The sequence below is a fragment of the Sinocyclocheilus grahami genome, unplaced genomic scaffold (assembly GCF_001515645.1).
Source record: "Sinocyclocheilus grahami isolate Dianchi unplaced genomic scaffold, SAMN03320097.WGS_v1.1 scaffold407.1, whole genome shotgun sequence".
Classification (NCBI taxonomy): domain Eukaryota; kingdom Metazoa; phylum Chordata; class Actinopteri; order Cypriniformes; family Cyprinidae; genus Sinocyclocheilus; species Sinocyclocheilus grahami.
In genome coordinates, this window is record NW_015505586.1 from 692092 (window position 1) to 714045 (window position 21954).

General features: G+C 38.2%; 2 protein-coding genes and 1 long non-coding RNA gene across 3 annotated transcripts in view; 2 read left to right on the forward strand and 1 right to left on the reverse strand.

Moving 5' to 3' along the window:
- Window positions 1-15735, forward strand: part of inppl1b (inositol polyphosphate phosphatase-like 1b) — a 21570-nt gene extending 5835 nt beyond the window's left edge. The window contains exons 3-26 of the mRNA XM_016232097.1: window positions 1664-1896; window positions 2000-2140; window positions 2263-2350; window positions 4004-4093; window positions 4214-4336; window positions 4425-4539; window positions 4633-4733; window positions 4809-4911; window positions 5008-5204; window positions 6482-6599; window positions 6781-6877; window positions 9031-9169; window positions 9401-9500; window positions 9642-9730; window positions 9908-9989; window positions 10615-10701; window positions 11503-11610; window positions 11717-11805; window positions 11915-12002; window positions 12864-13019; window positions 13287-13368; window positions 13513-14320; window positions 14439-14554; window positions 14703-15735. Of these exons, the coding sequence (XP_016087583.1) occupies window positions 1664-1896; window positions 2000-2140; window positions 2263-2350; window positions 4004-4093; window positions 4214-4336; window positions 4425-4539; window positions 4633-4733; window positions 4809-4911; window positions 5008-5204; window positions 6482-6599; window positions 6781-6877; window positions 9031-9169; window positions 9401-9500; window positions 9642-9730; window positions 9908-9989; window positions 10615-10701; window positions 11503-11610; window positions 11717-11805; window positions 11915-12002; window positions 12864-13019; window positions 13287-13368; window positions 13513-14320; window positions 14439-14554; window positions 14703-14796 (3444 nt within the window). The 3' untranslated portion in view covers window positions 14797-15735. The remainder of the gene's footprint in view (window positions 1-1663; window positions 1897-1999; window positions 2141-2262; window positions 2351-4003; window positions 4094-4213; window positions 4337-4424; window positions 4540-4632; window positions 4734-4808; window positions 4912-5007; window positions 5205-6481; window positions 6600-6780; window positions 6878-9030; window positions 9170-9400; window positions 9501-9641; window positions 9731-9907; window positions 9990-10614; window positions 10702-11502; window positions 11611-11716; window positions 11806-11914; window positions 12003-12863; window positions 13020-13286; window positions 13369-13512; window positions 14321-14438; window positions 14555-14702) is intronic.
- A 1141-nt stretch (window positions 15736-16876) lies between these two features.
- LOC107550748 (uncharacterized) lies at window positions 16877-17807 on the reverse strand. The gene is made up of 3 exons (XR_001604696.1): window positions 17731-17807; window positions 17158-17273; window positions 16877-16954 (listed from the first exon to the last, which is right to left on the reverse strand). It is a non-coding gene; the product is annotated as an uncharacterized lncRNA (long non-coding RNA).
- Window positions 17742-20288, forward strand: LOC107550747 (P2Y purinoceptor 4-like). Its single transcript, XM_016232115.1, has 2 exons — window positions 17742-17983; window positions 18580-20288. Exon 2 carries the CDS (start codon window positions 18584-18586, stop codon window positions 19676-19678), a length of 1095 nt encoding a protein of 364 aa, XP_016087601.1. The 5' UTR covers window positions 17742-17983; window positions 18580-18583; the 3' UTR covers window positions 19679-20288.
- Window positions 20289-21954: the final 1666 nt, after the last annotated feature.

Here is a 21954-nt window from a genome sequence, read left to right on the forward strand (position 1 = left end):
TGTGTGTGTGTGTGTGTGTTTGTGTGCAGAACACTGGCCTCAACTGGCCTGGGCGCAGATCCCCCTCCTGCTCAGTGGTTTGAATCGTTGTATATACTAAACTAACTGGGAATTTGGGAAATGAAATGAACGGTTTACTTCATCCGGATACCTTTGCTTGCTATTGGAATACGTTTCCCAGATTCCATCTCTGTAGCATCTTTCTCTACCTAGCTGTTTTAGCTAGCTGCTAGCTATTGTGAACTTATGATAATGTTATAACCTCCAGTAGTCCACATTAACACCCATTTCTCATTATGACATATATTAGCCCTTGTCATTAGACTTATAAAGTCCCTAAATGCATATTTCCCCCATTTGACTGTCCCAGATTACCCAAAGCATGCTGTCTCACACTCTCAATCATATTTGATAATGTGGGACAAGAAAAAAAATGTTTGAAAGAAAAAACGGTAACACTTTACAATAAGGTTCATTAGTTAACATTAGTTAACTACATTAGTTAACATGAACTAAGCATGAACAATACTTCTACAGCATTTATTAATCTTAGTTAATGTTAATTTCAACATTTACTACTGCATTATTAAAATCAAAAGTTGTGCTTGTTAACATTAGTTAATGCACTGTGAATTAACACGAACTAACTATGAACAACTGTATTTTCATTAACTAACATTAACAAAGATTAATAAATACTGTAATAAATGTATTGTTCATTGTTTGTTCATGTTAGTTAATACATTAACTAACATTAACTAATGGAACCTTATTGTAAAGTGTTACCGAAATAACAAACAAACACATTTTCAACACTTTAATACATATTTTGTTGCTTGAATAGATCGCAAACATAATTTGACAACAATTAGGAACATTGTCTTATTTATGACAGATTTATGTCCTTAACATTAAACTAGTCAGAATCCTATGTCACTGACCTTGTCATGCAAATCCTCCCCCCAATTAAGTCATGTGATTTCAGTCTAAAATGATAGTAAAAGTCCTGTTGACTAAATTTTGTTAGAACAGGAAATAGGCCTAAACTCACTGGTGCTTAGGTGTTCCAGATTACCCGAATTCAGCCTATATAGATTACAATGATTCAACGTAGTTTATACAAAACTATAGTGTTTTGGTTGTTTTAGTATACATTTATTACAAATTGTGTGATCCCGGTTGTATTTGTGCAAGATCGCTATTTGAATGGTTTCAGAAAACAATGATTAATTTATTACAACAATAATAAAAATATGCTATGAATATTTATCTTTATCTTTATTATACATATAACAGACTTTAAACATACCGATGTATTTCAAACCTAACAATATTTGAGTGGAGTCAATTGTGAAAACAGAAACATCTCCGAACGATTCACTGACTGAGTCTGATTCAAACCGCTTACTCCGATTAATGAATCGTTTCGACTGACTCTTTAAAAAGAACCAGTTCAAACGAATCATTTGTTTGTGAATCGGGCATCATGGATTTGCCCACTGTATTTGTGACCGAAAACGTTGTTGCGCGCGGATGATATCTGACGAAACCGCATATGGGACGGACACAAAGTTTTCCCAAACAGATTTAAACTTATTGTCGCTCATTTTTACTTTGTTTGCGATTGTTTTAATCGCGACCTGGATGGAGCACACGTTATTAGCCTATATTTTGTGTGAGGCTGCTAAAACACACTTCACCCCACAGGCACAACATTCAAATGTTTAAGCTCAAATGCAGGTGTCTTCTTGGTGCAGATGGTGACGATGAGAAGCCAGGTGCAACATTTGCCAGCCCTCCACCACGTGCAATGTCCCCTACAGGCCATCCTCCACCCTCCAGTTCAGGAGCCCTTCATTTACTGCTGCAGAGGCTCCAGGAGCTCAGCCCAAATAGGTACATTAATTCACACATGACCTATGGATCAATATCAAACTTTTGGATCACAAGTCTGTGCCTGTATATAAAAATGTTAATGTACCGATTTTTACCTCTGCAGTGCAGGCTGTGAGATCATCCTGTTACTGAATGAGTATCTGCATGGTAATGTGTGTAAGGACCTGGAGAATGTGAAAGGAGGCGCATCAGGACTGCAACACTTTCAGTGCATCCTCAGCCGTGCATGCGACAGTCTGCACAGGTGCTGTTTCTCAGACACCACATGTCCCTTCACACATTGTTGCAATCATTTGAAATAAGAATATCTGAATAATGACTGTTACATTGGCAAGAAAAAAGTTATTCATGATTTGTTTACAATAGTGAGATTGACCAGACACTGTCCAGTTTGGAAACCTTAGCGAAAGTGTTTGGTCATCCTAGTGGCCACCTCACCTTCTCCACAATGCAGGTACAACCTCCCTAAATGTTATTTTTACACATACATAAGGCTAATACAGGCTGCTATTATCAATCAGTTGAAAAAGGTCAATATTTTTTGTCACTCATTTCAGAAAGTGAAAACCATATATTATATAGATTCATGATCATGGGGAAGACTACTGACTAGACAGATGTCCAGAAGACAGTCATTGACACCCTCCACGAGGAGGGTAAGCCACAAAAGTTCATTGCTAAAGAAGCTGGTTGTTCACAGAGTGCTGTATCCAAGCATATTCATAGAAAGTTGAGTGGAAGGAAAAAGTGTGGTAGGAAAAGGTGCACCAGCAAGAACTTGGGGGAGCTTCACAAGGAGTGGACTGAGGCTTTGCGTCAGCAATCCTAGACATGGGCTACAAATGTCGCATTCCTTGTGTCAAGCCACTCCTGAACCAGAGACAACGTCAGGAGCGTCTTACCTGGGCTGTGGAGAAAAAGAACTGGACTGTTGCTCAGTGGTCCAAAGTCCTCTTTTCAGATGAAAGTCATCAAAATTTCAAGAAATAAAGGCTTGAAATATTTCACTCTGTGTAATGAATCTATATAATATATGGGTTTCACTTTCTGAAATGAGTGACAAAAAATATTGACCTTTTTCATGATATTCTAATTGTTTTAGATGTACCTGTAGTTTAATAAATTGGCAATGCATGCAACGTTTGCCTGAATTATGAAGCACTGCACTCTGTGTGGCTGCTATAGGGAACCACAGATTCAAAGATTTATTACATGTTCAAACAGGAATGGGATCTTTATTGGTCTTTGCACAGGCAAGCATCACTATTACTATTGCTCATACTTCTTATTAGGAATTTGAACAAAGCCCCAAGCCTAAACCTTAAGTTTATTAGTGTATAATTTGTGTATAATGGCTCAAAGCATCATTGGGAAAATGTTTACTGTTGCTTTTCTAAGTGATCTGACTGACCTATTTTCGCTGATGATTAAATGGGTAGAAAAAAATCCCTTAGACCAGTGGTTCTCAACCATTTTGATATTCAATATTCAAAGGCCCCACAATATAAGGCAAGTTAATTCCTCTGGTATTTCTGCTGTAAATATGACAAATCTGTTTGTTTTCCAGCTTCTTTTATTAACAGAAACCTGGAGTGTTTATATAATAATTAACCACAATTAATTTTGTGTTTTGAGGAAAAATTGTTTACTGTACAACTTGATTGTATGTTTTTTAGTATTTGAATACAATATTAATATTAATTGTATTATTACTATTATTATTACAATAATATATAAGTTAAAAAACAAATTATGTCATCCTGCTGGTGCCCTTGGAAGTTTACTGAGGCCCCCTAGTGGGCTTAGGGCCTCAGGTTGAGAACCTATGCCTGAGACCCCATAATTAGGGATCAGAAAATCATAACTCTTTTAACTTGTGCCAGGAAACAATCACATAGCAAGCAACCACCCAGAATACCGTTGCAACACACCAGATTGTCTTAGCAGCAGCATAGCAGCACCATGCATGACCCACAGCACATTTGACTTCTGCATGCAGTGCAAAGACAACAACGACCTGTAGAAGCAAGTTTTGTGGCTATAATGCTCTGCTTCTTCTCATTCACCTCATATATTCCATTTGTCTCATAAACTCTATTTTTGTTAGAATACAAGGAAGAGCCCTGAAGAGAACATGGATAATCTACTTCACAAGCTCACTACCCTCTGTAACCTGTTGTCATCTCTGGAGAAAAGGGTAGAGACACATATGACAGGAACAGCATGCAAACATGCACAAACCACATACATGTCATCCTTTTGCATTGCTGTCTTTATAAAAATGATGATGATGATAACAATATTATGTATTTTATAGGTTCTTAAAGCTTTACAAGAAGCTGTAACCAATCACAACTTATCTTTGCAAACATCCACTCCTCCTGAGTCTGTCACAGCCCCCAAAAAACAGGCCAGACCTAATACTGTCCACAGCTTTCAGGTAGCATATTAATTAGTGTCTGTTTCTTTGCTCACTGGTAATATGCAAGTGTTTGCATTTATTTATGTGCATGTGTTTGCATGTAAAGATCAAGGTGGTCAGGTATGGCAGACAAACAGTGTCGGTAGACATAGATGCAGGAGTGCTGCTGTTTGACAAGAGGACTGGCTCATTTGGTGTGGAGACTGTCACACACGACAGAAGTGAGTTTATCTTGCCTTAAAACCTGAGATACTTCAGTCTCCATCATTATCATACAAGGCCAGTAAATGGAATCTATTGCTTTTATGTTTTAGTCGTGCAGTTGGTGAAGATTCAGAGAGGCCCTGCCAAGCTGAAAATGGTCATAGACAGTCATCACAATCCGCCGAGAGAACTTGTGTTTGAAAGCATGAAGGTGAGGAGAAAGACTTGAATTGGCTTACCTTAAATGGTCTAAATCTGATATACAGTACTGATGCTTCTCCCACAGAAACGAGAAGCTTTCTGTCGGCTGCTGCAGCTTATGAAGACTGCTCACTGCCAGCAGTCTGAGCTGGATGTCATCTCTGTGTTTGTGGGCACATGGAACATGGGTATGGATATACAGTGTATCATTAAAAATAAAAAATATTATGGCCTCAACAGTTGCAGCAAAATATTTCATTGTTGTTTCTGTATATTGCCTGCAGGGGGCACTCCACCACCCGGTTCACTTCAGTCCTGGGTTACTTGCTGTGGTCTGGGTCTCACCCCAGACGAGTCCATCGCGACCTTGCCTCATGATATCTATGCAGTGGGCACTCAGGACAACCCGCAGGGCGAGAGAGAATGGGCTGAACACATCCGAGCCACGCTTCGGAGTGCAACCAACATTGACTTCAAACAGGTCTGACTTCATGAAATCAAAATCATCATAGTCCAGAACACTCCATGTTTCTTCTTCATATGTGATCACATATCTATATGAATCATTTGATTGTATTGCATTAAAGGGATAGTTCACCCAAAAATGAAAATTCTGTCATTAATTACTCTTTTATAGGTTCTTAAAGCTTTACAAGAAGCTGTAACCAATCACAACTTATCTTTGCAAACATCCACTCCTCCTGAGTCTGTCACAGCCCCCAAAAAACAGGCCAGACCTAATACTGTCCACAGCTTTCAGGTAGCACATTAGTGTCTGTTTCTTTGCTCACTGGTAATATGCAAGTGTTTGCATTTATTTATGTGCATGTGTTTGCATGTAAAGATCAAGGTGGTCAGGTATGGCAGACAAACAGTCGTTCTTTTTGTTTTCTTTGCGCACAAAAAAGTATTCTCGTAGCTTCGTAAAATTACGGTTGAACCACTGATGTCACATGGACCACGTTCATCTTCGGAACACAAATTAAGATATTTTTGATGCATTCCGAGAGCTCTCTGACCCTCCCATAGACAGCAAGGATCCTTACACGATCAAAGCTCAGAAACGTAGCAAGGAGGAGATCGTTAAAATAATCCATGTGACATCAGTGGTTCAACCGTAATTTTACAAAGCTACGAGAATACTTTTTATGCGCAAAGAAAATAAAAAGAACGACTTTATTTAACAATTCGTCTCCTCCGCATCACTCTATAGCGCCATTTGGGAGAGTATCACATATGTAAACAACGTATGCTGTTCTGTGTCAGCATCACCGTACACGGATACGCTGTTTACATTGTTTATGCTTTGATCTGAACGTAAACAATGTATCCGTGTACATACGTTGTTTACATATGTGATACTCTCCAAAATGGCGCTATGGTGACGCAGAGGAGACAAATTGTTGAATAAAGTCGTTCTTTTTGTTTTCTTTGCCCACAAAAAAGTATTCTCGTAGCTTCGTAAAATTACGGTTGAACCACTGATGTCACATGGATTATTTTAACGATCTCCTTGCTACGTTTCTGAGCTTTGATCGTGTAAGGATCCTTGCTGTCTATGGGAGGGTCAGAGAGCTCCTGGAATGCATCAAAAATATCTTAATTTGTGTTCCGAAGATGAACGAAGGTCTTCCAGGTTTGGAACGACATGAGCATGAGTAATTAATGACAGAATTTAAATTTTTGGGTGAACTATCCCTTTAAAGTGTGTTAAACTGGTAAGAGTAGATTGAGTGTGTTTTTGTGTTTCTCTTGTAGGTGGCAGTACAGTCCCTTTGGAATATCAGACTGGCTGTGTTTGTGAAACCAGAGCATGAAGGACGCATCAGTCAAGTAAACACAGCTAGTGTAAAAACTGGCCTGGGGAACACACTTGGTACAAATCTCTCTTGCTCAAACAAACACACTCACTCACTCACTAACTCTCATTTTCTGATGTTTTCTCACATCTTTTATATCCTTGTCTTTTAGCCAAGCAAAACAAATCAAGTGATAAATGAATCATATTGATATTTTTTTTTATGTTAAATTAATTTATTTTTTCTTGGTGGTTACAGGAAATAAGGGAGCAGTAGGAGTTTCTCTTCTCTTTAATGGCACCTCAATGGGCTTTGTGAACTGTCATCTGACTTCTGGTAGTGATAAAGCACTCAGGTATTCACACATATCTTTAAAATAGAGCAGTGGTGACATGCCACTGCAAACCACATATCAACCTAAATATACTCTACAAAGAAGAAGTTGGGCACAAATGATCCTTAAGGCTGAAATAAATTACACAACTTTTACAAACTAAACAGATTTTAAAGCACTATACTTTTTAAATGGTTACAGAGAAAAACGGGTCATCATACAACTGAAACATAAGTGGCTAACCAACGCATGACAAAAGAGAACATAACGCATGACAAAATATGAAAATATAAAATGATCACAAATTAATGTTAACACAATCAGTTAATTCATTGCTATGAGTTGATGAATCAGTTGATTATTTCAATGTCTATGAATTATTTATTTAGGTCTGGTTTTTTAAACGGCTAATAACTCGCAGACCACAGTTTGAGAACCACAGCATTTGTTACCCTGCTTAAAGTCCCCATGAAAAGTTTTTGGCTTTTAGTATGAATTATATCTATAAGCTAGTGCTCCAAAACATTGACAAACTTCACATTTAGAAGATATAAGCATTCAAAACGTAGTCTCTCACTTCTGCCAATATGAATCAACGATTTTGATGAAATCACCCTGCACTTCAGCTTCTCATCAGATTTTCTGGCCAATCAAATGCTCTAGAATCTGAAGCGTCCCGCCCCGTACACAATAAATAGATGCTGAAATCTGTGGCTGAAATCGCTCACTTGTTCAGAGTTAGTATTTTCTATATGGTCAGTGGCACATAGAGCACGATTCAGACAGTGTGAATATGCTTTCCATTTGGGCAAATGAAGTCTGGTTTTGTGTTGTGTCATGCAAACTGCTGCAGCACGCACACAGTGTGCTCCAGAGACACGATAGCATGGATATGTCTATACATCATATGCACAAATCGGCGGAGAACACAAAACGTACCGGACCTGTTTGAATTGTGCACAGATTGCTATATTTTATAGTGATAATGGATGAGGTTAGGAGGAGAAACTGTTTGACAAACTCTGTATTAGAAACAGCACTGACGAGTAGAAGAGATAACACCGGTGCCATTCACCAATATATTTTCATACTACATATACTCTGCATGATTATGATCACTACCGTTTTACTCTAGTAACAGTTTCCTGTCGAATCTAAAGGGGAAATCCATTAGACTGTGGCTGCCATAAGCTGTCAAATGCGGCTTTACCAAGCTCAACAGCTCTGGCCCGAAATTTCATTGGAAATGATGTCAAATTAACTCAGGAAAAGCTTGCCCAAATACACATACTTCTGGTCTTTGCACTTGACCACTTGACTACTACTTGCATGTTGTATTTCCTGTATTTGGCCCAAGTGTTAAAGTGGGCGTGAAGACAAGTGCATGTACAATTTTCCATTACCCGATGGACACACTTGTAGTGTTTTCAAAATGCAAGTGTTTTACATTGCTTTATTTTGATTTTCAATAATTTGCATTTAAAAATAAACTTCTAAATGTCTGTTCAGTAACCTCTATAACAGATGACACAACTTAGTAATTATGCTGCTTCTAATTAAATGATAAAGCAGTTGCAAATGATGTACAAAAGAAACATACTAATCTATGTTTCACTATCAAATTATATGTAATATTTAATGTGAAACATCTAGATGACATTGTGTAACTATGTTTTGTACACAATCGTTCAAAAGTTTGGGGTAAGTTTATTTTTATGAATAAGTTTATTCAGCAAATACACATTAAATTGATCAAAAGTGACAGTCTTGCACGGATATAAAATATTTCTATTTCAAATAAACGCTGTTCTTTTGAATTTTCCATTCATCATAGAGTCCTGAATCATGTTTTCACAAAAAAATTAAGCAGCACAATTGTTTTCAGCAATGATAATAATAAGGAATGTTTTCTTGACAATCAAATCAGCATATTAGAATGATTTCTGAAGGATCATGTGACACTGAAGACTTGAATAATGGCTGCTGAAAATTCAGCTTTGCCATAAGAATAAATTACATTTTAAAATATATTAAAATAGAAAAACAATTACTGTTTTTGCTGTATTTATGAGAAAATAATTGCAGATTTCAAAAACATCTTATACCCCCCAAACTTTACAGTAGTTGTGTATGCGTGAGTGTCTGATTTGCATTGTTCCTCCTCCTTGTCTTAGGAGGAACCACAACTTCCAAGACATCCTCAGACTCTTGTCTCTTGGAGAAAAGCAGCTCGGCACTTTTGACATTAGCCTTCGCTTCAATCATCTCTTTTGGTGTGGAGACCTCAACTACCGCCTGGACCTGGATGCACTGGTCACATAGCTTAAATCCGCTTTATTTCTCTCTAGATATTAGTCACTCTTGCTTTACTTATTCCCACTCACTGCTTTTTATTTAACTGTGATCCATAGCCATTCAAACATTGCTCCAAGGAGACCCCATTAAGCGCATTGAATTGAACTGAGTTGTTTTGTAAACCCTTGTGCTCACTTGTATCATATATTGAAGGTCATCTGTCCCTGACCGAGGTCTCTCTTTTTGCAGGACATATTGAAGCATGTTTCAAAGCGAGAATTTGACGAGCTGATGTGTGCAGACCAATTGACTAGAGAGCGGCACAGAAGAAAGGCCTTTTTTAACTTTAGTAAGAACCGCGGCTGCTCTTCTCCTCCCACGGACACCACAGACACATGAAATCAATAGATGTGATTACACAACAAATGTTGGACATTAACAGACACTTTAATATTTCATTCTTGATTTTGTTCTTGCTCTCTCTGTTAAGAGGAGGAGAAGATTTTGTTTCCACCCACCTATCGGTATGAACGTGGTTCTAGAGACTGTTATCTATGGCAGAAATACAAGTCCAGTGGGGTAAAACATTTTGTTGTTAATGACATCCTAATATCCTGTTCACACTTATATGACCTGTGAATCAAAATGAGTGATATGATTGGAGTCATTAGGTGTGACAGCATACAAGATTACCATTACTCATCCTCCTTGTTTTTTATTATTTTGTTTTATTAAAACTATTCAAACTTTCCTCAGGTGCAAGTCAACGGGCCCTCATGGTGTGATAGAGTTCTGTGGAAGTCCTACTCTGAGTCTCACATAATCTGTACCTCGTATGGTATGTTACTTCTATTTCTTTTTATTCTTATTCTCATTACTGTAGAAGCTTTCTAAAAGAAAATAGTAATGTGAAATGTAGTCTATGTAACAGCCATGGCTAGATAAAATCCTTTGTTGGTTTGCACTTTAGCTCGAGGGAAGTTAACTAAAACATTGGTCTGCTATTTTTGTAGCTTTTTGGAATGAGATGTGTGTAGCTACCCTGCACTACAAAGGTTTACTTTGTGTATGATTGTAGGTCTGTGGTCATATCATGTCTCTCTGCTCTTCAAACATGTGAATTCAGCTTCCTCAGCAAAGCCCTCCAACAAATATTATACTAGTGTATATGATCACAGCCAGCACAGACCAGATGCTTAGTATTTCATAACTACATCACATTAGTATTTTTAGTAACTATTTAAATTGCAGCATTCAATGGAATGTGATGTTTAATTATTTAGGTTATTTATTAATGGGATGTTACTAATGTTCAGGTGATGGTTTGTATGACTAAAATTTTAAAAAATTTAATAAAAAACTCCGCCCCAATTACAACTTTAATAATTGATTTTCTAAGCATGCAGCCCAAATAGGCACATATTAAACACATATTAAACAAATATTTTAACTTATCCTATCAGGATGCACAGATGACATCTTCACCAGTGATCACTCTCCTGTTTTTGCAACTTTTGAAGTGGGTGTGATATCACAGTCTCCCAGAACAGGTATGGAGTCCTTTTAAGCTTAAGTCTTTGACACTGGAGTTTTTGACCTTTGGGTCATTGCATAACTCTGGGAGTTATATTAGGGGTTGCTGAACATGCATTTCATTAAGGAACCACCATTTCCCTTTGCCACTGAACACATTTTTTCCCAAGGCTGGTTCATTTTAACAGCACCAGCATGATTAAGCCTAAAACAATTTCAACTTTTAGATCATTCTTAAAGGGTTAGTGCACCCAAAAATTTAAATTCTGTCATCATTTACTCACTCTAATGTTGTTCCAAACTCATTGTTCATCTTAGAAACTCCACAAATCCAAACACTCAGAACAAACCACATTGGTTGTTGCATAAGTTCAAACTTGATACGTGAGGACAAACCTCATTGGTTCTCACGTCAACCAAGTACATTTGAGCTTCCATTTACTGTGTTTGATGTGCTTTGATCAATGTTTATGTGAATAAAATCATACATTTAATTTTCAATGCAATTGTACCTCTTCAGAAGCCTTTGATTAAATGTTTTGATTTATATGGACTTCTTTTCAATCTTTTGATTAACTTTTCAGAACATCACAAAAATCTTTCAGATTTCATGGAAAATTTCTTCATTTGTGTTTCAAAGATGAACAGTCTGAATGACATGAAGGTGACAGAATATTTATTTTTGGATGAACTAACCCCCACAAATACAATCAGCTGTCATAATTCAACAAGTATTTTTTAAATTGAGTATTTGTTTAGTGCTTCTCTTAGTGTCATAACCATCTGACAGTCCTCTTTGTCCGTCTCTGCGGATGCAGAATTGGGTTCAGAGAGAGCCAGCATTGAGCTGGAGGCGATTGAGGTCATAGTGAAAACTGCTAGCAAGGCCAAGTTTTTCATTGAGTTCCACTCACGCTGTCTAGAAGGTATCTTTTGTGCAATAATCAATGTTTCTTTGCCAATCTGTTTCCTTTTGAAATGTCATGAGGTTATATGATAAATGTGACAGTTCTTTCTTCTCCTTCTGTGTAGAGCCTCGTCGTTCTGCTGAGAATGACTCGCAGTGCTGTGAGGTACCAGGGTTTCTCAAACTTGGCTGGTCTTCAAAACAGTTCCCAAAGGTTGATGCCATTTGGCTCAGTGTGATCATTTGGAGATATGCTCTGTTTAATACGGATTTGACACTCTTGGTTGGTATACCAAGTGAAATTTCTCTTTTGTCTTTTTCAGCTCCACCCAGTGTTCTCAGATTTAGAGCATCTCCGGGATCAGCACTTGCTGTTGTCTGTGAAGTCATGTGATGGCTTTGAGTCATACGGTACATGATCAAGCTCATCATGTCTTTTTGAATGAAGTTTCTCTGAAACAGTGGTTTGGTTTTTAGAAACCATTACACCATAACCAGGAATATACACATCCTCTTAATTTCTTGTGAGCTAAAGGCACTGTTGAAATATGGACAAATTGGGCTTGTTTACACCTGATCACTTCATGCATTTTTTTCTGAGAGGATATCTATTTGATTTGTTCAAACGGTTCCATTTACATTTGGCCACATAAATGTGTCTCTGCAAAATGGATAAAAATCCGATCTTCAATTCCCATGCTATATGCAAATTTAACGGCGTTCATGTCAACGAAAGCAACAGGTATGCACAGCATTTTATTGATCATCAGCTAATTTCAGAATCAAAGACCGCAACAGGAGAAAGAGTGGCATCAGCACTGGAAAGATAAGTTAGTCTTACTACTTTTAATGAAGATGACTGTGTGTTGAGTGTCTGCGACTTACTCTCAGTTTTATTTGTGGCAGTTTGCACGTTGACTTGCTGAAGAGATACTCCTGAGAGATACTCATGTTGCATTAGCACTGTTGCATCTGGCTATGTCATATAGCTTATAACATGATCTCACACATTTATTATGTCAACATTTTGGCAGGAGTAAAATTTACATATGTGGTTTCAACAACCAGATGCATTTACACTTGTCCAGTTTCGTCTGGAATGCGTCCCAGACCACCTCCTGAAGTGGGTTGAGCGATCAGATTTAAATCCATCTCGAAAGCGTTTTTTGGAGGTTATTTAAACCTAGTCTTTTCATGAAACGCATGAAGTTACCAGGTGTATACAGGGCAGGCCCATAGATTGTATATGTAATGGGAGTTCTGCCATTTCAGGCGAGTGCTGTGTGGCTCTTCACTCAGTAACAGGGAAATCATCGGATCTATTTGAGACATGCTTGACTCACAGAGGAGAAGAGATGGGTTCTATTCGAGGACGAATCAGAGCTTATGTACCACCAGACCGCCGAAGGATCCGGGAAAGGGTCTATGGTGGGTTATCCACATGATCTCACTCTATCATTTCCTCAAATATACCCTGTTTTAGTTCCTCCTCTGCTTTGGCTCTATTTTCACTTTTCTATCTACCATGGCTTATTCTTTTGCTGCTGTGCTGCCTGATCTTGTCCAGATGCATTCTGAGACCTACACTGAAATATGACCCTTAACGTACCGCTCACTGAACACCCAGTGGCTTTGCAACAGATGACTATAATATTTAAACATTTAGACATGAGACATATCTTCTGCACATTGCAGAGTGGCTCTGCATGGAGAAGGATGAGAAGGAAATGATGAAGGATCATTTGTCTCGCCAGTCTTCCTGTGCATTCTCAAACCAGTGAGTAAAAAATGGACCTAGGTTAATAGTGTTTGCTTTATCTATGGTAAAGTATTTTTATTTACATACTTGTTCAGATGATCGTGTTCTGCTACCTTTTTCCATTGGACATTACTTTGATTACACTTCATGTTCCCTCTCTAGAGCACCATCATCCTCGTATGTGGCAGCGCCTAACAGCTACACCAATCCTGCGTACTTCATCTTTGAGGGGGTGCCTGTGTTGCGAAGAGTCGAAGAGATTCCCTCATCCGGCAAAGAATCCCAAGTGGTATATGCCAAAGATGCTGTGATACAGCTCCCTAGAGTGACTGGAGGTCACAGCCATGGCAAAAGGTCTGCTCGGAGGTCCGACTTCACAGAGATTGAGATTCCTGGATCTTTAGCACCTTATAAATCATCTTGTGAGACTCAAAGTGAACTGACGTCAACTGCCTCCTCTTATCAGCTTTTCCCAGGTCCAGACGTTCCTAATACATCCCCAAACCAAAGACACACCACCTCCTCGAATACATCTTTACTGTTACAGTCCCATAAGAACAATACAACACAGGATTCAGTATTATCAGTCAAAAAAGTCACAAACTCCTACATGAATAGTTCTGTTTTTTCCGGGGACATACAGGCGCCACTCAAAGAAAAAGTCCGAAAGGACTATCAAAGGCTACACCAAGATCGGCCCCCGTCAATGAGAAATGGACCAGAGCTGTACCCATATATATCCACAAGGGTTCCCGTTTGTGAAGTCTCAGTACCCTGGATAGTAGAGCAGCCAACAACAGCTTCGGGAGACAACTCACTCACAGCCCTCCAGATTGCTAAATCACTAAGTGAGGTGGATTTTCAGCCAGTAGACAGAAAGTACCAGTTTAATCAAATGTCGTCTCAGCAAAGGCATCATGGATATAATTATGGTTTAGCTAGTGAGAGAAACTACAGCTGGGAGAAAGAGGTAAGTTGAGTAATTTTCTGATATGGATTATGTTGTTTAGTGCACAGTGTCAATATGGATTTTAGGATTAGCTTTGGGGTTTAGCTTTGTTGAATACAAAAGCAACGTGTGTCCGCAGGTGTCAGTCTTACATGGAGCTCCAGAAACAGTGCGGGAGCTGCTCAGCACTCTGGGTTTGCAGCGCTACACGCTGGACCTCAGCCGTAATGGCTGGGATGATCTTGATTACTTCAGGTAAGGTTGATGTGATGTAGCCAAAAATCTGACATAGACTTCTTCATTTGCTTCTGTTCTCAGAGTCATTTGCTTCAGTTAATGATTCTAAGCAGCAACAGTGCTTCGTGAACATATATACGTCAATCTGTGAACTCTTGTCATGCAGTGGTATTACAGAGGAGGAGCTGTGTGCAGCGGGTGTGTCTAACCCATCTCATCGACGAAGAATCTTAGAGAACCTTCCCAAGATCTGGGACTGAACTGAAAAGGTGTCATGTCAGGAGACCCTAAATGACAAGTTCAGTATTTGCATTATTAAATTTTTTTTTTTTTACTCTTCTTTGTAATTTTTCAAGTTTAAATTCCATTCATAATAAAGTTCATCACACAATGTGTTCATTCTGTCCCTGTGGTTCTAAACATACGGTGTGGAATAAACTACAGTCCAACACTTGCTTCTAACAATCCAAACAAATCATATCTATCACTAAAACACAGACTCTTTAAAATTGTTTACTTTAGCATTGAGTGTCTTGATACTCATACTTAGTTACTGTGTATATAATAGCACGACAAGTCAACCTTGTCTTATCTGAGCATTAGCTGTGAAATGTTCTGGTTCAGTACCCTGTCACAGCTTGCCTGTTTTTAGCCTAGTTACTGCATTTATTCCTAGGAGACCCCTTGCTATAAATTACCCTTTTAAAAGTGCATAAAGCAATTGTTTGCTAACGGAGTCAGCTGGTCCTTTTAAGAGGAATACATATTTTACTATTTACCCCAGGGATTTAATTGCAGGGATGCTGTTCTCCCCTTTACTTAAGAGATAAGCTCATGGATTTTTAATGCTTAATTGAACACAAACAATGTTTTCCAGTGTGGTCTTACATCGCTGGGCCAACTGTAAATATAACCTGCAAAAAAAGGTAACAGAATAAGCACTGTTCACATTTTTCCTGAACATTATATGTGTAAAATGATGTTCCACAGGGATTTAATACACGTTGTAAAATGTCAGTCTGTTTGTATTCATATAAAGCTATAAAACCAACTAGCTATGCTTAATTTATGATGTTACCTTGACATTAACTGAATTATCCCACCTCCACAGTCCTAAAGCCTTTATTCTTGCAATTGTATATCTGTAATTTGATAAATTATGTAATATTCACTTTAGATTATGGTGATGGTTTTACGAAGTCGCAGGGGAAAAAATTGACTAAAGGGTGATTTTTTACATTTTATTTTAAATCTATACTACTCAGTGTCAATATTTGATCATCTTTAAACTTGAACAAATATGGTACAGAAGGTTGTTTGTATAGAAACAGGATCTTTGAGAACTATGTTTGCCCTGGGATAGAGTTGACTCTTAGACATATCAAAAACAATGAGTCTGGAGTGTTTGTAATGACATCAACTTGTCCTAATGATGTCCAGAGACATGTCTTGCATAAGTGCGGTAATCTGATAGATGGATGGATCTAGACAGATGTACAGAGAGAAAAATATGAATTGGAGAAAGTTCAGTGCGAGTTCACACCCTTGTGCGCTCTCGGCTGAAGAAAGCATCTCAGTGAGTCTGGGCATTACATCATTTTAATGATAGCTTATCACAAATAAACTTCCTTTCTGCTCTTACAGAAAATGTCCCTTATTTATCACTCCAGTAGTTTGTGGCTCTTCTTGACTTTATATCTATCTGCTTTTCCGTGACACAAAGGAAAGTGGGCGTAGTAGGCGTTTATTCTGCACTGGCCTGCCTGACCTGTCAGTTATTAGATTATGTAGGCTAGAGATGAAGAGTGAAACTGAGCTGTATTCCCAGTGACCTACAGTTTACATCACATTAATGAATCATTGTCCCACTCACATTCCTGTACAATTTATGCAAATTGTATATCACCTAGTTATATCCCATAACTCCCTCTTGGATTAACCATCAGGTCAGCACGGCAAAGGAAGTGGGTCTTACCATACCAACAATGCAAACTACTCTCCCCAGCTTTCATACAGCTGATAATTTTTTTTATTTCATGACACATGAATTGTAATTGAATGTTTTTTATAACATCCTAGATGTCAGTGATATACTGTATAATACTAACATAATGTCAAATAAATTTGAAAAATCACAATATCACAGATTATTTAACTTCAAACTATGTAGTTTATTACCGCAGCCAACATCATAAAACAATTGTGCAAATATTCAATGTGAACTTTAACTCAGAGAAGCATAGCAGTCATGCACCCTATTATGGCACTCCAACTGATCACCAGCAGATAAAAGTCTTTCTTGCAGTAACCTTTTGTCCTGTTCGTTTAGCTTTCCAGACACTCAATCTTCCATTTTTACATCGTCTGCCCCGGCCAAACACGGATCATATAATGTGCCTAACAGCACACCTTGGTGATCTGATATAAATGTGTGTGATTGTTTCTGAGTTGCTAAAGAATCAGTTACAGCACATGAGCATTAAGGTATCCTCTCTAAGGCAGACATGCACTACTAACCTCTCATTGGTCAAATGGGACTGTGTTTTAACTTTTTACTAAATATTAACTTTACTCCAAACAAATATGCATAAGCTCCCCTAGAACTCTTGGGAAACACTTACATTTCTTTACTGGATATGGAAAACATGGAACTTCTTTGGAACTTCAGTGCATTATTTTGGGATGAAAAGACACGATTCTTGCATATGGTATGTAGCACACACAGTCACATGGCTTGCTGGAAGTGAAATGACAAAGAGAAATAGAATAAAGGAAAGTCATTTGGGGAAAATTAGAAACCTTTTCTAAAATCCTGGAATTAAAATATTAAGCGTGTCTGTCTGGAGTTGGTATATACAACGGAAAGAAAACAGCACCATGTGTGCGTGCGTTGGGGTTAATGTACCTTCAAGGATTTTATCATAAAAACTGGGCTGTATCATTTACGAGAGCCAACATGTAATGTTTAAAGGGCATGTGAGATGACTTTCGATTGTAAATTACTGTCTGTGTGATGGGCAAAGATGGTAGAAACTGATAAGAGCATGATATGATACTGAGATGAGGAAATTACATTAAGGAATAGTAGAAAAAGAAGAGTTCCTCTTTTAATAGGCTATCTAAGACTAGGTATTTTAAAGCCTTAGCAGGTTTTTCGAAGGATTTAAGAAAAGTGATGTGATATTTAACAATACCTGTCACTATTGTTGATGAATTGGTCTTCTTGAGGATCTGAAGGGAGAAACTTTGGCGCTGATTCCCCGCCCCTCAGCTAATGCTCTCACCTAGTCCAGCGGACCACAGCAGATCGAGCGCGCCCAGTGCATTGAAAACTGGATGCCTAAACCTTTTTAAATAAGTTGATTTTTGAAGCACTAGCGTCAGCCATCTAAGTTCATGCTTTGGTCTGTGAAGGGACGTATTCTACCTCGTTCAGCTGAGTGAACGGTAAGTTTTAGCACGTGAAAATAACTCGCGTGCTCCCCTTTCTGTCTCTGTTTTTCCAACCAAATTACGTCTCGTGCGCCCTAAATGTGTGCGAAAAAGTTTTTCTTTCTGTTTTGTGATTTATTATAAAACAGCACAGTGCTCAAACGGGAGATAGTTTCGTATGAGCTTATCTCGGAAGTTGTCATGATTTATGAGAATATTGTTTTAGACCTAAACCCCATATAATGAGTTAAAAATCAGACTTCTAAGCACACAAAAGAGTCTATTTTTTTGTAGACACTTTCAGCCAGTGGTTTATGTTGATTTTATAGCTTGTGACATAATGTTATACACTGAAATCTACATTCTAAAAAATGCTGGGTTGTTTTAACCCAATGTTGGGTCAAATATGGACTAACCCAACTGTTGGGTTAAAAAGCTAATTAAAAAATGTAACCAAAATTTAGCCCAACAGTTGGGTTAGTCCATATTTGACCCAACATTGGGTAGAAACAACCCAGCATTTTTTAGAGTGTACTTTAATATTTTGTGTTGACTTCTAACTCGCTGTTTCTAAAAATTGCTATAAACATCTTTTGTTGTTATTTTAACAGAGAAATGAATTCATTCTTAAGGAAAAGCGTCTCAGGGAATTTGTCCCTTGTGTACACCACACTGATACCGAGGTCTGAGAAGGAAGTGAATTTCAGCTGTCTCTTCAATGAGGAGTTCAAGTATATTCTGCTACCTGTATCATACTCCCTAGTGTGTTTCCTGGGACTGATACTTAACTCTGTGGCTCTGTGGATGTTCATCACTAAGATGAGGCCCTGGAAACCCAGTACGGTTTATATGTTCCATCTGGCCCTGTCGGACACGCTCTATGTGCTCTCCTTGCCTATGCTCATATACTACTACGCAAACCGCAGCCACTGGCCTTTTGGGGTTTTTCTCTGTAAGATTGTGCGGTTTCTTTTCTATGCTAACTTGTACTGCAGCATTCTGTTTCTCACTTGCATCAGTGTGCACCGCTACCTTGGTATCTGTCACCCCATTCGTGCTCTGACTTTGATCAAGCCACGCCATGCTCACATGGTGTGTGGTTTTGTCTGGACTGCTGTGATAGCCTGCCTGGTGCCCAAGCTGATTTTTGTCAACACTTCTCAAAGAGGAAATGACACTTTGTGTCACGACACCAGCCGCCCGGATGAATTTCACGACTATGTTACCTACAACTCAGTGGTGATGGTCCTGCTGTTTATCCTGCCATTTTTAGTCATCATGGTCTGCTACTGTTTAATGGCACGGGCCCTTTGCCAACCCCGAAAAGGCCTGTCCCAAAGTCAACCGAGTTCATCCCGGAAGAAGTCCATTAAACTTATCATAGTGGTGCTGGTTGTGTTTGCGATTTGCTTTGTACCCTTCCACATCACCCGTTCGCTCTACTACTCCTACCGTATTCTAGACGCAGATTGCAGGTCCCTTAATATCATCAACTTTGCTTATAAAATCACTCGCCCACTTGCTAGCATGAACAGCTGTTTGGACCCCATCCTCTACTTCCTGGCAGGGGATCACTACCGCTCTAAACTCCTCAGAGCGTTCACTAGACAAACTCCGAACACTCGTTCTACCGCGTATGTGCATGATAACAACATTGGGCTGGCCTTTAAAAACCCAGATGCCCAAGCTGGCACTGAGTCCAGACTCTAGATTCACATACCCAGACATTTTGGGTAATCTTTTAAAAAGCAGTTCTGGAAGACTGCTGCAAATTTTGTAAAGACATCCCAAGCATTCTCTGTCAACAGACATCATTCTTCAGACACGCATCCAGAAGAATTCAGGACAGTCTTGTGAACACTACAGCGTAGATAAAAGTAAAGGAATCTTTTTGCTTCCTTTGTGCACTCCTAATGTTTTTTTTCATTCAGTGTGATTGCTGGTGCCGAGGAACTGCAGCTTGTTTTATAAAAGCTCTGATGGCCAATCACTCCTGGTTACTTGTAATGTTGAAGTTTCTCACTATTGGTCAAGGATACAGCTTGGCAGTGTTGGGGTTCTGTCAACACTGAAAACAAAACCTACTCTATATCCCAGAGATGGACTCTGGCCTGTGACTGTTACTACAGAAATGCCAGTACAAAGCCTTTTGTGTGTTATGTTATGTGCGAAGGTCCTATGGTAGGAAATTAAAGCGTGAAATCCTCCTGCAAAAAAGTAGGACTTGAGTTTTTAACCTGCAGTATTTAACCAATGAAGAAATTAATTTTGTATTGATTATTAAAGAATACCCATTTTATTCTACTCTTTATGCTGATACTGAACACATTGTAAAGATAAGATAGCATGCTGTTAAAATATCATTTATTTGAATCAAACAGAAAAGTTGGGAAGGCACTTTGAGTGAAAAGGTGAATGGTTGTGGGGGAGGCTGAAATTCGAGCTGCAGTTGTGCAGTTATCCCCCCTTGGCTTGCTTCATTCCTCATACAGATGTTTTTCTCCTTTGGCGGAGCAGATCTACAGCTGTGCTGCTGCATGTGTGTTTGTGTGAATTTGTGAGTATTTGCATAGCTGGGCTGAATGAAGGGGAAAGAAGAGATTGAAGAAATCAGATCCGTTTTGGCATATTGAGGATATTTGGCATATTTTCTTTTTCTCAGATGTAACCTCTGTGGGAATGTTTAGGGGTTTATGCATTTTATTATTTCATATTTAGTTTCTTTTAAAATAATGTTATATTTTATGACGGTTCTCTGGTCATGGTATTTGTTTAATTTTAAGTTGCATTTACATAATGTGTTTTGTATTTACTTTGGCTGAGTTTTCTGTGTATATCCTGTGTCTGTTTTATATGCCCCTCTCTGATACAAACAAAATCACAACTAAAATAAATCAGAAGAGACCATACTTGTTTACAAAATACTTAAGTAGAATGAAAGGATCTATTTTATTGACAGCATGCTAGAAAATGTGTTTTAAAGCTAATAATTTATGTCTGCTATGTGCTTTTTTTATACTGCCAAGCATTTATGGATCATTTACAACTTATTTTTTAAATTGTGTACACAAATGCATTTTTGTGTAACTATTTATATCTAACCATATATACTGTACGGTATGAGATTGTGTGTGCCATTTAAGGACACGGAGCAAAAGATTAAATTGAAGTTTAAAGTTAAAAATTTAACATTTTTATTTTCAAATGATATCCAGGAGAAAGTGCTTTTATTTTATTATTTTTTTCACAGATATTGCTTAGAGCAAATGACAAAGAACGTAATTTGATATATTCGTGTGCTATGGCATAATATTGCAATTAATATGGCAAGTTGCATTTTTTTTTTTTTTTTTTTTTTTGAGATTGTGAAATAGTGATGCTCTTGGGGTTCTCGGGGGAAAGCTCTTAATTTTTTTTCTTTCAGTCAGTAGAGGTCCCCAGAGCTGTTTTCAAATGTTTCTAATAAGGAATGAGTGCATGGACTTAATACTCACATCTCCTTGAGCTCTCTGTCCAGTGCCTTTGACTATGATAAATAGACCTGTTGGCTGCTGCTTTTGCTGTGGGGTTGTTCAGGTCATGAATGGTTTAATATGCACAGGAGATAGAGGGTTAATATCCCCCTTTTTTTCTTGCACTAAAATCACCCTGAATATTTGGAAACAAATAACATCAAATAAGTCAAGGCCCATACAAACAAGAAGATGACTACAGTGTGGACTAAGTTTAATCTATGGATTTCTGTTCAAAATGGGAAAAACATCTGTAAATAACCTCTGTGAATAATACAATTAAAAGCAAACAAACAAGTGTTTGAGTGTTTCCAATTGCAAGTTTTGTTTTTGAAGTGGTAAGCCTGCTTTTATTGTAATACTTCTACAGGTAAATATTTTACACTTATATGTTGTTGTCAAGGAGGGTGGGTTATGTTTTAAGTCTGACATTTATTTCTCTTTAATAGTCCTGATTTTCCCTCCCCCTCTGTC

Bases quoted from the DNA above. Each gene is read 5' to 3' on its own strand.
- LOC107550747 (XM_016232115.1), top strand. From the start codon at position 18,584: ATGAATTCATTCTTAAGGAAAAGCGTCTCAGGGAATTTGTCCCTTGTG.